Raw genomic sequence first — 11,486 nt, forward strand, 5'->3', positions numbered from 1 at the left:
CCGCTGCAGGATGCTGCGGCGGCGGCGCAGGCTGCGGCACCTGCGCCTTCTGCTGGCTCGGCAGGTCGCCCGTGGAAGGAAGCGAGTTCCGCCATTGCTTGAGCTGCACGCAGCGGGAGGCGGGGCGGAACGGTGCCAGCGGGGACCTGGGCGTGAGCAGGGCGGGAGCTCCGGTCCCAGCAAAGGGCAGAGCATGCGGCTGGCTGGCAGGGCGGCGTGCAGAGGGAGGGGCGTGCTCGCAGCAGGTGCGGCCGGAGGGCGGGGCGGGGCGGGAGGGAGGGAGGGAGGGAGGGAGGCGCACCTTTTCCGCCAGCTCAGGTGAGATCAAGTTTGTTGGCATCAAGCTGTGCCCCAGGTTGGGCTTGGGGATCTGCATGCAGGGGCGCACAGCGCGGTGCATGAGGCAGCAAGCAGCCGAGGCTGGGCAGCGCGCCCGCGGGAGCAGCACACGGAGCTGGGAGGCAACCTGGTGAGCAGGTGGGGTGAGGGCTACGCCGACCAACACACAATGGGCATACACCCGCGCCCCAGCCCCCCCAAAACATGCAGCCATGCAGATGACTCCCTTACCTTTTGCGCCTTCTCAAAAAACAGCGGGTCCTTGACATCCAGCTTGCTGACCTGCAGGCAGGCAGGCAGGCAGGCGGGCTTGGAGTCAGGTGCGCAGGTAAAGGTGGCAGGTGCGCAGGCCGGCATGCGACCCGTGTTGCAAACACGCGGAATAGCTGACTGGGCACAGCTGCCGTACCACGCAGCTTCCCCTCACCTCTGCCTGGTACCGCTTCATCTCCGCCATAGTCTCCGGGGTCAGCAGCTGCGCCTTCAACTTGGGGATCCTGCGGCGGGCAGGCAGGGCAGCGGAGCGAGGGCATGCGCTGGAGCAAGCTGGCGCGTGCAAGGCTACACCCCGCAAGGGGCGCTCGTCCAGACGATGGTTCCTAGCCGGCTGAATCCCCAGAGCTCTGGAACAGGCAGGCTGGGAGGCAGGGGGTGGCGGGAAGGCGGCAGCCCAGGCACCGGCAGGCGGGCAGAGGCCGCAGAGGCTGGGAGCAGCATGCTGGTGCGCACAGTGGCACGCAGACGTCCAGCCACCGGCACTCACAAGCTCTGCACATCAGCCAGCAACGAGGGCGGCACCGGCGGCAGCTTGATGTCTCGGCTAGCCATGGCTTGGAGATGCGCCGTTCTGACCCCTGGGCAGGAGGGAGCAGGCCAGAGGAGGGCGGGGCGGGCACGGCAGGGGTTGGGTGGCGGGCTGTGATGCGGCAGACGGATGGGAGCGCGCGAAGGAGCCAGAGGCAGGGGCGGGAAACATGCGGAGCAAGAGAAGGCTGCTGGATGCTCAAGGGCAACAGGTTGGCAGGGGCGGTATGCCCGGGCAATGCCTTGCCAGTGGCTGCACCCCGCCCAACCAGCAGGACAGCACCCACCTGAGCCTGCGCCAAGAGCGGCGGCCATGAAGCCGGGGATCGACGCGGGTGTAGGCTGCGCCGGCGCAGCAGCCGCTGCCGAGGTGGATGGACCCGCTCCGGATGCGCCGGGGGTGGAGCCATGTGGTGGCGGTTGGGAGCCGTTGCCGCCAGCCGCATCGGCCATGGCTGGCTGGCAGGCCGCGTGGTGCTTGGGTTTGGGGCTTGTTCTTGCCACGGGTGCTGAGGTGGGAGTTGGCGCGCTTCAATTGGGGGAGAGGGTGAGCCGAGGCCCTGCGCAAGCAGGGAGCAACCGAGCGGCGGGAGGTGGGTGGAGCACGTGGCTGCAGGGCGCTGGGGCGCTGGCCCGGGCAAAGAGCGCGATGACTGGCCGCGAGATCATCTCCAGGCAGCCTCGATGCAATCAAGCAGAGCGCACAGGCACCATCCCGCCAAGCGGTGGTGGGGGAAATGGCAGGGCCGCAAAGAGAGGTGCGCGCTGCCTCGCGGCCCCTCAAGCGCCGATTGGCAACGCTTGGCAGGACCCTGGGGTCGCCAGCGACGCGAGGAGCGGCGATTGCGAGGCGCCAACATGGTGATCGCACTGTGCCAGTTTGTTTCGTGCCAGGCCTTCCGTACTGCGCGTTTTCCAGTGCAATCCATTGCGAAGTAGGCATAAGACGGACTTTCGGGCCTCGTCGCGGGGTGGGCAGAGGGCAGCCGGGTGCTTGGCCGCCAGGGCTCCAGGAGCTCTCGCACCCAGACCGACAAGTCAAGGTGAATGCGAAACAATATTTTCGAGCGCAGTGGCACCTTTGGGGCGGGGTGCGCAGCCGCCGACGAGCCCAGGTTCGAGAGGCGCTCGCGCGGGGCCCCTGGCGCTGGTAGGCAGTGGAGACGGTAGTTCGAGCTCGTGAAGCCAGGGCTGGGGTGCAGTGCAGGCCCCGCCCACCTCCCTCCCAATCACACCCCGCCTTGGCTCACCTGGCCGCTTCGCCACACGGCCTGGAGCTCCGCGATGATATCTCAACCTGAGGATGATCGAGAGCTCTCGACCCGCTCACCAAGTCACCCCGCATGGGTGCTTTGCCGCTCAGCATTCACAGCAGGCGAGCGGGCGGCCAACTGAGGGTCCAGGAACACATTTGCCCAGGCATTGGTGGCCGATCCCAAATCACTACCAACAGCGGAGATGCCTCCCAGCAGGCTGCCCCCAGTACTGGCAGATCTGCTCCCTGAGCTTCCGCAGCAAAGGAGGCACAGCAAGGGCAGGTTGCCAGTGGGTGCAAAAGGCGGCAGGTCCATCAAGGAGACTGGGGGTGGGCAAATGAGCACAGGTGAAAGCAACATTTATTGGGGAGTTTCATGCAGGAAGCACTTCGGCAGCAGAAAATCATGTGACGGGGAACAGCGTGCAGGTTCAGACAGCGATCAGAGGATTAGCGCTCATTTCAGCAGGCAAGCGCTCGGCCAGGCGATCTTGTGCACACTAGGGCAGTACCCTGGCGTCAGCGCTGCTGGTGCCGCCGGCGACACCCAGGTCTGGCGCTGCCTCCGCTGCTGCTGCTGCTGGCTGCTCAAGCACCGCCCCTGGGCTGGCCTGGCCTGCTGCCGCCGCACCCGGCGCCGCATCGTCGCCAACGGCCGCACCAGCACGAGCGGCAGCAGTGGTGGGCGGCGGCGCGCCGCTCCTGGCCACCTCCACCCCCTGCAAGTCCTCCTGCCGGCGTTGCTGCCGCCGCCAGCCCCGCCACCACCTGTCGGGCCCCACCAGCGGCACCAGGGGCCGCCCGCCGGTGGCCGCATCCGTCACCGCATCTGCAGCGCCACTAGCCACATCTGCCGCAACCGTCAGGTATTCTGCCGCCACTTGGCCGGTGGCCGCTGCCGCATCCGCCGCAAAGGCGGCCGCCTCCTGGCCCAGGCCCCGCGCCCCCGGCGGGTACTTGCTCTGCCGCCTGCCATCCTCGCCATCCTCGCCATCCTCGCCCTCCCAGCTCCCCAGCTCCAAATCCAGGTGGCAAGCCGGCACCTTGCCGACTTGCTCCCCGGGGACTTCCTCCTCCTCATCAACCACCTCCAGCTCTGCCGACGGCGTCGCCCCGGAGCACAGCGACAGCAGGCGGGTGGGCACGCCGCTGAGCGTATGCATCGCCTGGCGGCCCCCCTTGGTGGCCTGCAGCAGCAAGGGGCGGGCCGGTGGTGGCGTCGGTGGCCGTCGCGGCGTCACGAGCGGCGCGCAGGATGGAGCTCACGCACGCCCGCTGCTGGAGCGTTGCTGCCCAGCCCTGTGCCAGATCCGTGCCAGCCGCGCTGTCCCAGAATACACACCCACGGGCAACACGCACCACCCACCTTGCGGCGCACAAGCGGCTTCTCCGACGATTCCGGCAGTACCGTGGGATCCCGTAGCGAGGTGAGGTCCACGTTCCGCAGCAGCAGCAGGGTGCCCAGGTCTGCCGCCAGCGCCAGCGCCGCCGCCCCCGCCTCGCCGCCCGGCAACCACTTGCTGCTGCTGAACTGCAGGGCGGGCGGTGCAGGCGGTGGGGGGTGGTGGGAAGAGGGAGCATGGGATCCAACTTTAGAATGTGCAGGCAGGCCGGGCAGACAAGGCAGGACAGCAGGCAGGCAGGCAGGCAGGCAGGCCGAGCAGGGCCGGGCGGCCGCCGCCTGGGCTGCGCGGCCCCCTTGCCTGCGCCTTGACCACTGCCGCTATGGAGAGGGCGTACCGCAGGAGCTGGTGGTGGCTCAGGGCGCCGCTCCTCCTGTAGCGCAGGGCAGGCAGGCAAGGGGTCGGGACGGGCAGGCAGGCAGGCAGGCAGGCAGGCAGGCAGGCAGGCAGGCAGGCAGGCAGGCAGGCAGGCAGGCGGGTTGGCAGGCAGGCAGGAGCATACCACTACCGGCCCAGCAGGCTCAGCTGCCTCGCCACCGCCATCTGCCGGCGCCGCCAGGGGCACACCTCGAGAGCGCCTGCCTGACGGGCACACACACACGCAGCAGGCGCGCTGTTCTTTCTTTCCACCACCAGCGCCAGGCGGGCGGCCCACCTGGACAGCACCTCCCTCTCGAAGAAAGAAGGCCGCACTATGATGTCGCCCCGCGCGTTCACCACAACCGGCTGGCAGCTGTGTCGGAAGCCTGCGGGCCGGGGGGGTGTGGTGTGGGCGTAAGGGAGGGTGCGTGGACAGGGACGCAGGGCAGGGCTGCTCGCGCCGGCGGCAGGGTATGGCGGCGTGAGACTGGCAGCGCACGCCGCAGGCTGCCCGCATCCGAGCCCCGCTAGAACAAGCCGCGCCAGAGCCCACCAAGCAACCACACCCAGCCACAACCAACCACACTTAACCGCCGCCCCGGGCAGCAGTAGCTGCCACTCCGGGCAGCAGCAGCCGCCACCCCTGCCTGCAGCAGCCACCCACCCACGGTCGGTATGCGGGTCACCGGGTCTTGGTCGTTCACAACCGCCCAGCTGTCGGGGACCAGGCAGCGGTACTCTGCGGCAAACGCAGCGTTGCCCACCTGCGGGCGGCGGCAGGGAGAGAGGGATGCAGGCAGGCGGCTGTCAATCACAGTGTGGGTGGTGGTGGTGGTGTGGCTGTCGCTCATAGGGAGGCAGTGGGGGTGCGACGAGCGCTGGCAGCCCTCCAGGGGCCACATCGTGGCGCCGCCCTGCTGCCGGCAGGCGACCCTCTTGCTCCCACCAACCCCTACCCTTCCTGGCCCAGTCCCTGCCCTGTCACGCCACCACACCGTGCCGCCGTGGCCCACCCACCCACAATCACAATCACCACAAACACCACCGCCACACACCAACCGCCGCATCACCCACACTCCCCCAGGCTCCCACCCGTGGTGACCCAAAGGTGTAGACCGTGGTGTAGGCTGCGGGGAAGAGGCGCTGCAGGTCGTAGGCGGCAAGGATCGCCAGCGCCCCGCCCAGCGAGTGGCCTGTACAGGGCGGGGGGCGGCATGATGCAGCAGCAGGACAGCGCAGCGTCACCGCAGCGCAGCACGGCACGGCACGGCACCAGCACTGCGCAGTGCAGCGTGGCACGGCACCAGTGCAAGTGCAACGCAGCGCGGCACCAGCGCAACGCAGCGCAGCACGGCAAAGGCGGGCGAGCGGCCGGGGAGAGGATGCCCAGGCTGCCCGGGGCTGCCGGCCCAGCCTGCCGCCCCACATGCTGCAAGCCGCGGCCAACCTGTGAGGTAGAGGCGCAGGCCGGCGGCGGCGCCGGCGCCGCCCCCAAACCCGCCCACTATCTCCTGGATTCGGCTCAGCAGCTTGTGACGGTCCTCGTTGGCCGTGTAGGCGTGATAGAAGCCTGCGGGTGGGACAGCAGGAGGAGGGAGGGGGGAGGCAGGCTGTGCGGTGGGAGCAGGAGCAGGTAGGAGGAGGTGGGCGGGCCGAGGAGCGCAGGGACACAGGGGAAACGCGGAGGCCCAGCAGGGCCCCAGAAAAGCTTAGGGAGGAGGGATGCCAAGGGCTAGGAGATGAGGGGTTCAGGTGCTGCCGCTCTGTCCACCACCACCACCCGGGACGCCCGCCCCTCCCACCACCACAGCACACCACCCGCCCACCCGCGTGCGCCTTGACCAGCCGCCCGGCGTGGTAGCGGCGCGGCACCACGGGCGTCTGCCACGCCTTCATGTCGGTGACGGCGTTGGCGGCGCTGGCGGTGCCGCGGAAGGCCAGCAGCAGCTGGCCGTCGCGCCAGCTCAGCAGCACGCGCGTGTCGGTGGCGGCATCGTGGAAGGCCTCAAAGTCGGTGAAGCCAAACAGCCGCTGCCCCACACCTTGGTCCATCAGCCCCGCAGCTCCCAGCTGCACCCAGGGGCAAGGGGGCAGCGCATGGGTGGGGCCGGGGCCGCGCCAGCCCAGCCGCGCGAGTGCCGGTGGCCCCCCGCGCGGCGCCGCTGGCGAGACATCCCCCCAGGCCGCCCACCCGCCAGGCAGCGCCAGCAAGCCCGCCAGGCTGCCGGCCCGGCCAGCCAGGGCTGGGTGGCCGGTGCAGCAGCCGGCAGGCAGGGGGGTGCGCCAGCCCGGCGGTACGCCAGCTCACCCAGTGGCGGTACGCATACTTGGCCCAGTAGAAGAACCGTACCGCCAGCTCCAGGCAAAACATGGGGTCGGTGTACTGCTGCTGCTGCAGCTGCGGGTCCACGTGGTGGGGCAGCAGGGAGGAGAGGCGGGAGGCGAGGTCGCCGAGCACGCTGCGCCTGCTGAGCATGCTGTGCCCGTCCTGCCCCCTGGGCTCCCCCAACACGCCCCGCACCCCGCTGTGCTGCCGCTGCGCATCTGTGTGAGGCAGACCCGGCGCCGGGCTGCGCTGCTGCAGGGCTGGCCGGGCCGGGAGCGCCCCCGACGCCCTCCCCTCCTGCTCCTGCTGCTGCTGCTCCTCTTGCTTTCCCACTGCTTCCAACGGGGGGTGCGCCTGCTCGTGCTTCCCGTTGCTCAACTCCTCTGCCTGCTGCTCCTGCTGCTGCTTCTGCTGCTGCTGGGCCGAAGGCCGCACCAGCTCAGCTAGGTTTCGCCCCACATCAGTGGGCACGTGCACCGCCTGCAGGGCGGCGGCGGCAGGATCAGGCAGGGGGAGGGGGGTCGCAACGGCGGCACCGTCGACTCAACCATGCAAGGACAGGATGAGGAGTGGGCCGCAGGTTGCGGGTTGCGGGTTGCGGGCTGCGGTGTGCAGGTCTGGGCTGGGGGAGGGTGTATGACCAGCAAAGACTGCCACATAAGGCACCACCGGCCGCGGCAAAGGCCGGCCAGGCGCCCATCGCGCCCACACCCACCGCATTGGCGTGCCGCCTCACTCCTGACAGCAGCCGCTGCAGGCCCGCCGGCCCGCCCTGGGCCCTGCGCCGCTCCGCCTCCCGCATCGAGATGGCCGCTGGCATCCCCTCAAGCGTCCAGCTGAACCGCTGCATGCAGGTCTGCGGCAGCGGGGGCAGAGGCGCAGGGCATCAGGCGAGCCTGCCCCATGCTCGGCGACAGGTGCCGGGCCACGGGCTGCCAGGCTTGGCCTGCACCCCGGCTGCTGCCTCCTCCGGTGCCCGAGGATCCGGAGGGGGGGAAAGGCAGGCCAGGCCGCTGGCGGCCAGCTGGACCGCACCAAAAGGCAGCAGCCCAGCAGCCCAGAGCAGCAGCCCAGCGCAGCGGTCCAGAGCAGCATGTCCCACGGCAGCCCGTCGCGCCCCAGCCCACCGTCAGCAGGTCGCGCGTGTGCCCCCGCTTGGGCATCAGCGTCACCACATGGACCGACACCAGCAGGGTGAGCGCCAGCTGCGGGTAGAGGCAGGCGGCGTTTGATGTTGGATGCAGGGCTGGAGGGCAGCGGGGAGCAGGCCGCCACGGGCGCGGGGGCAGGGAAGCAGGTGCGCGGCCAGGCAGCCAGCTGGGTCGACGCAGGGGAGGCCAGGGGCAGGGGAGGCCAGGGACAGGGGCAGGCACGGCGCCCGCCGCTCTCCTTCTCCCGCCATTCACACCCATGCACACCATCCACTGCTGCCGCCGCCGCCCCAACCCCAGCCCCACCGCCTGATTTTACTGGCGCCAAGGGCCTGGGGCAGGAAACTGCCTTGGGGCAGGCCCGGAGCGGTGAAGCATTGCAGCGCGGATCGGCAGCGGGCGGCTCAGTGCATTACCTGCACTGGCGCGAGGCCCAGGCTGCCGTCAAGGTACGACCAGCAGCTCTGGAAGTGTAGCGCCGTGAGCATTACAACCGAAAACAGGACCGTCACGAACGCAGCGATGCCGTGCCGCGCCTGCGAGCGGCGGCGGCGGTGGCAGAGTGGGCTCCCAGCCACTCAGGCACCTGCTGGGCTCATCCGAAAGCCGGCGGGGAGCGGGAGCAGCCTGCCTGCTAGCCTTGCACGCACTCGTTGCTCCCATCCATGCACAGTACACTGGCCGTACCAAGTCACCAGCACACAGACACGAGCCATGCCCCCGGCTCCTGCCAGCCGGCCTGCTGGCACGCACCATGAGGCGGATATACACGTTGGAAGTACGGTACCTTGCAAAAGGCAGTACCGCATGGTCCAGGAAGGCACGCCAGATGAAGAACGCATACCACAGGGCATACACGACCACCAGCACCAGCTGCAGGGCAGGCGCGGGTGGGGGGCGGTGGGCTGGGTGGATGGCTGGGATGCAGCAGAATGTCGGGAGTGCGGTGCGCCCTCTGTGGGCCTTACAGCCGCCAGCTCCCAATCCCCACCCTTGGTTACGCCGCTCCACACACACACACACATGCCAGCAGTACCTCCACCCTGCCGCCACCACCCCAGACAACGTCCAACGCACCACACACACACAGCACAGCACAGCAGGGGAACGCACCTCGAGGCCCTCAACAAACTGTACTATGGCGGGCTGGCTGCAATCGTACTGCTGGCTCTCGCACGCGTCCCGGTCTGCCACCACCTCATTGCGGTCCCGCAACTGCGGCAGCGCAGAGTGGGGTGGGATGGGGTGGGGTGGGGTTGCAGGGCAGGGAGTGGGAGACGGGTGGTGGGTGCGAGAGTGTGCAACAGGGGGCACGGTAGACCGGCGGGGGGCCTGCAGGGGCTGGCAGGGCTGGCTGGCTGGCTGGCTGCTGGCTGGCTGGTGTCACGGCCAGAGCAGCAGGCGCCAGGTGGGACCCTGCCAGGCACACACACACACACTTGTACAACCCGCACCACACTGCCCTCGCCCCCCCCCCCCCCCCACCACCACCGCCACCACCACCCAGCCCGCCACGCGCACACACGCAGCGCCGGCCGCCCCCCAGCCCACCCGAACCACAAAGCCGACCAACACGAGCGCTTCGGCGATGCCCCACAGCACCAGCTTGGGGGCGTGCACCCGGATCTTCTGGCGGGCAGCTACGTCCATGACCAGCTGCGGCGGGGCAGGCAGGCAGGGGGAGGAAAGGGGCGAGCGAGCAGGGAGCAGGGCGCAGGGGTGAGCTGGTGGGTAGCGCAAGCAGGCCGGCAGGCCGGCAGGCAAGCAGGCGCGCGGGCGGGCAGGCCAAGCAGGCCGGCAGGGCAGGCAGGCAGCAGGCGGAGGCGGGCCGAGCAAGACCGGCTACGGCGGCGGCGCCGACTTGCGCCGCTCCCAGCCAGCTTCAGTCAGTGCCAGCGCCGGCTCCGCAGCCGGCCTCAATCCGTGCAGCCGCCCGCAACACCTGCTGGTCAGGATCATCCGGCGGGTCGGGGCCGTGGTAGCGGCAGCACTCGTGGGCAAAGATGAGCATGGCCAGGAAGACGGTGCTGTAGGCCGACCAGCGCACCAGGCTGAGCCAGGCTGCAGCCAGGCGGCGGCGGAAGAGGAGGAGGAGGAGGAGGAGGAGGCGGGGGCAAAGGAGGGCAACGCATGGGAGCCAAGGGACGGGAGGCGGCAGGAGCACAGAGGTGTGCCCCTGGCGCCTTGCTGTGCGTGCCAGAGGCGGGGCAGCGACGCCCGTGCCGAGCCCAGGCCGGCCAGCACATGGCACCGCCACCTCCCAGGTCCCACTGATGCCATTCTGAGCCTCCCGCCTCTGCCTTTCCCCCAGCCCCTGCTGGCCCCTGCAACCCACCCATGACAGAGTCAAACCATGCGCAGCGGTAGGCGGCGGCTATGATGTAGGGAGCCCCCCAGAACACGGCCGACACAATCTGCAACGGGACCAGCCCTTGGCGGAGCTGAGTGCGCGGGCGGCAGCGGCTGCGGCTGCAGCCGCAGGCGACGTCGGCGCGAGCCGCTGGCAAAGCGCAGCGCAGAACAGCACAGCACCGGCGCAGCGGGCACGGCACAGCACAGCACAGCGCAGCACAGCGCTGCACAAGGATGGAACCTGGATGATGAGCAGGATCAGAGCATAGCGGCTGAGCGCCTGCCGGCGGTGGTTCCTGCAGAGCAGGGGCCGCCGCCGGCGAGTCACGTCGGCAGGCACAAGCGGAACGTCGGCTCCGGCGCGGGGATCGGGATGGAAACAGACAGGTGGCGATACGGCCCTGGCTGCTGCCGCTGTGCAGGGCGGCGACGGCAATGCGCATGCACGGCACGGGCGGGATGGATGCAGGATTACAGCGGGGCGGGCCCCATTCCCCACCAGTTGCGCCGTGCCTCTCGGGTGCTCCTCAGGTTGATCCAGAACCAGGCCGCCAGGGTCAGCAGCTGCAGCAGGCAGGCAATTGCGACGCAGGTGTTCGCAATGTACCTGCGCCAGGAAACAAACGTGACGGCCGCAATGTGTTGGTATCTCAAACTTGGCATGTGGTTCTCGAGAATGGCATGTTGGGCAGAACCAAAGAAGGCCACCCCCCAGCATGCTTTGGTGCACCCACCACGTCTTGTGGACGAAGAGCACCTCTGCCTCATCCGACTGAAACTTGTAACAAACCAGCACCACCACCGACGTCTTGACTATGGCGGCCGCCACATAGGCGGCCCAGCCCAGCGCCCTCGCCTCCCGGTTAGTGAAGTACTCGATGCGCAGGTAGGCGGTGTGGGGGGCCTGGGCCGAAGCCCAGGACGCAGCTTCTCTGGAGCAGGGGGCGTGCTTTGGCGGCAGTGCCGCCGCGGGCGGGGAGGCGCCGCCCGCATCGCCCGGGGCGACGTGGGGCAGGCTTGCCGAGGCGCTGTGCGCTTCTGCTGCCTCTGGTTCCGAGCTGGGCGCCCCGGGGGTGCTCATCCTTCGAGCAGGCACAGCCCCAGGCCAGCACCCACGCTATTCTGTGCACATTTCCGAGCCAAACTGATCCAGATAGCAGGTAAATGCGCCCTTTCCGCTGATTGTTTCCGGCGCTTTGGCACCGTCCACCCTGGCGGCGCTGCGTCGCGCCGCCGCCGCCCCTCCCAGGCGAGTCTCTCTCACTGTCAGACGAGTGCAGGTTCAAGGCTACATTGATTAATTATCATTAATCATCGCAGTGGTACATCAAAAATGTGCACTACACGGAGGACAAAGGGACAGAGTGGGCTACGGAGCAGAAGCTGGTAACGGACGGGGTGCGCCAGCGGCGGCCCGCCGTGGAAAAGCAGCGGCCGCATGTTGCAGCAGGCCAGCTGGGGGCTTGTGGCGTGGTCATTCCAGATCAATCACAGCA

At 69.2% G+C, this 11,486-nt stretch overlaps 2 protein-coding genes across 2 annotated transcripts in view; both read right to left on the reverse strand.

The window, feature by feature from the left end:
- Positions 1–1,596, reverse strand: part of CHLNCDRAFT_138295 (hypothetical protein) — a gene marked incomplete at both ends in the record, with an annotated part of 10,088 nt that extends 8,492 nt beyond the window's left edge. The window contains 6 exons of the mRNA XM_005844883.1: positions 41–103; positions 302–370; positions 571–621; positions 767–836; positions 1,103–1,193; positions 1,431–1,596. Coding sequence (XP_005844945.1) covers positions 41–103; positions 302–370; positions 571–621; positions 767–836; positions 1,103–1,193; positions 1,431–1,596 — 510 coding nt within the window. The remainder of the gene's footprint in view (positions 1–40; positions 104–301; positions 371–570; positions 622–766; positions 837–1,102; positions 1,194–1,430) is intronic.
- Positions 1,597–2,898: 1,302 nt separating this feature from the next.
- CHLNCDRAFT_138296 (hypothetical protein) lies at positions 2,899–11,071 on the reverse strand (the record flags this gene model as incomplete). Its single annotated transcript, XM_005844884.1, has 20 exons — positions 2,899–3,585; positions 3,765–3,929; positions 4,114–4,174; positions 4,457–4,547; positions 4,826–4,925; positions 5,254–5,354; positions 5,609–5,731; positions 5,988–6,231; positions 6,470–6,967; positions 7,203–7,343; positions 7,615–7,692; positions 8,055–8,174; positions 8,392–8,511; positions 8,752–8,853; positions 9,190–9,294; positions 9,581–9,699; positions 9,974–10,052; positions 10,232–10,286; positions 10,490–10,597; positions 10,725–11,071. 20 exons carry the CDS (start codon positions 11,069–11,071, stop codon positions 2,899–2,901), a joined length of 3,444 nt encoding a protein of 1,147 aa, XP_005844946.1.
- Positions 11,072–11,486: the final 415 nt, after the last annotated feature.

This window comes from Chlorella variabilis (assembly GCF_000147415.1).
Source record: "Chlorella variabilis unplaced genomic scaffold CHLNCscaffold_20, whole genome shotgun sequence".
NCBI lineage: Eukaryota > Viridiplantae > Chlorophyta > Trebouxiophyceae > Chlorellales > Chlorellaceae > Chlorella > Chlorella variabilis.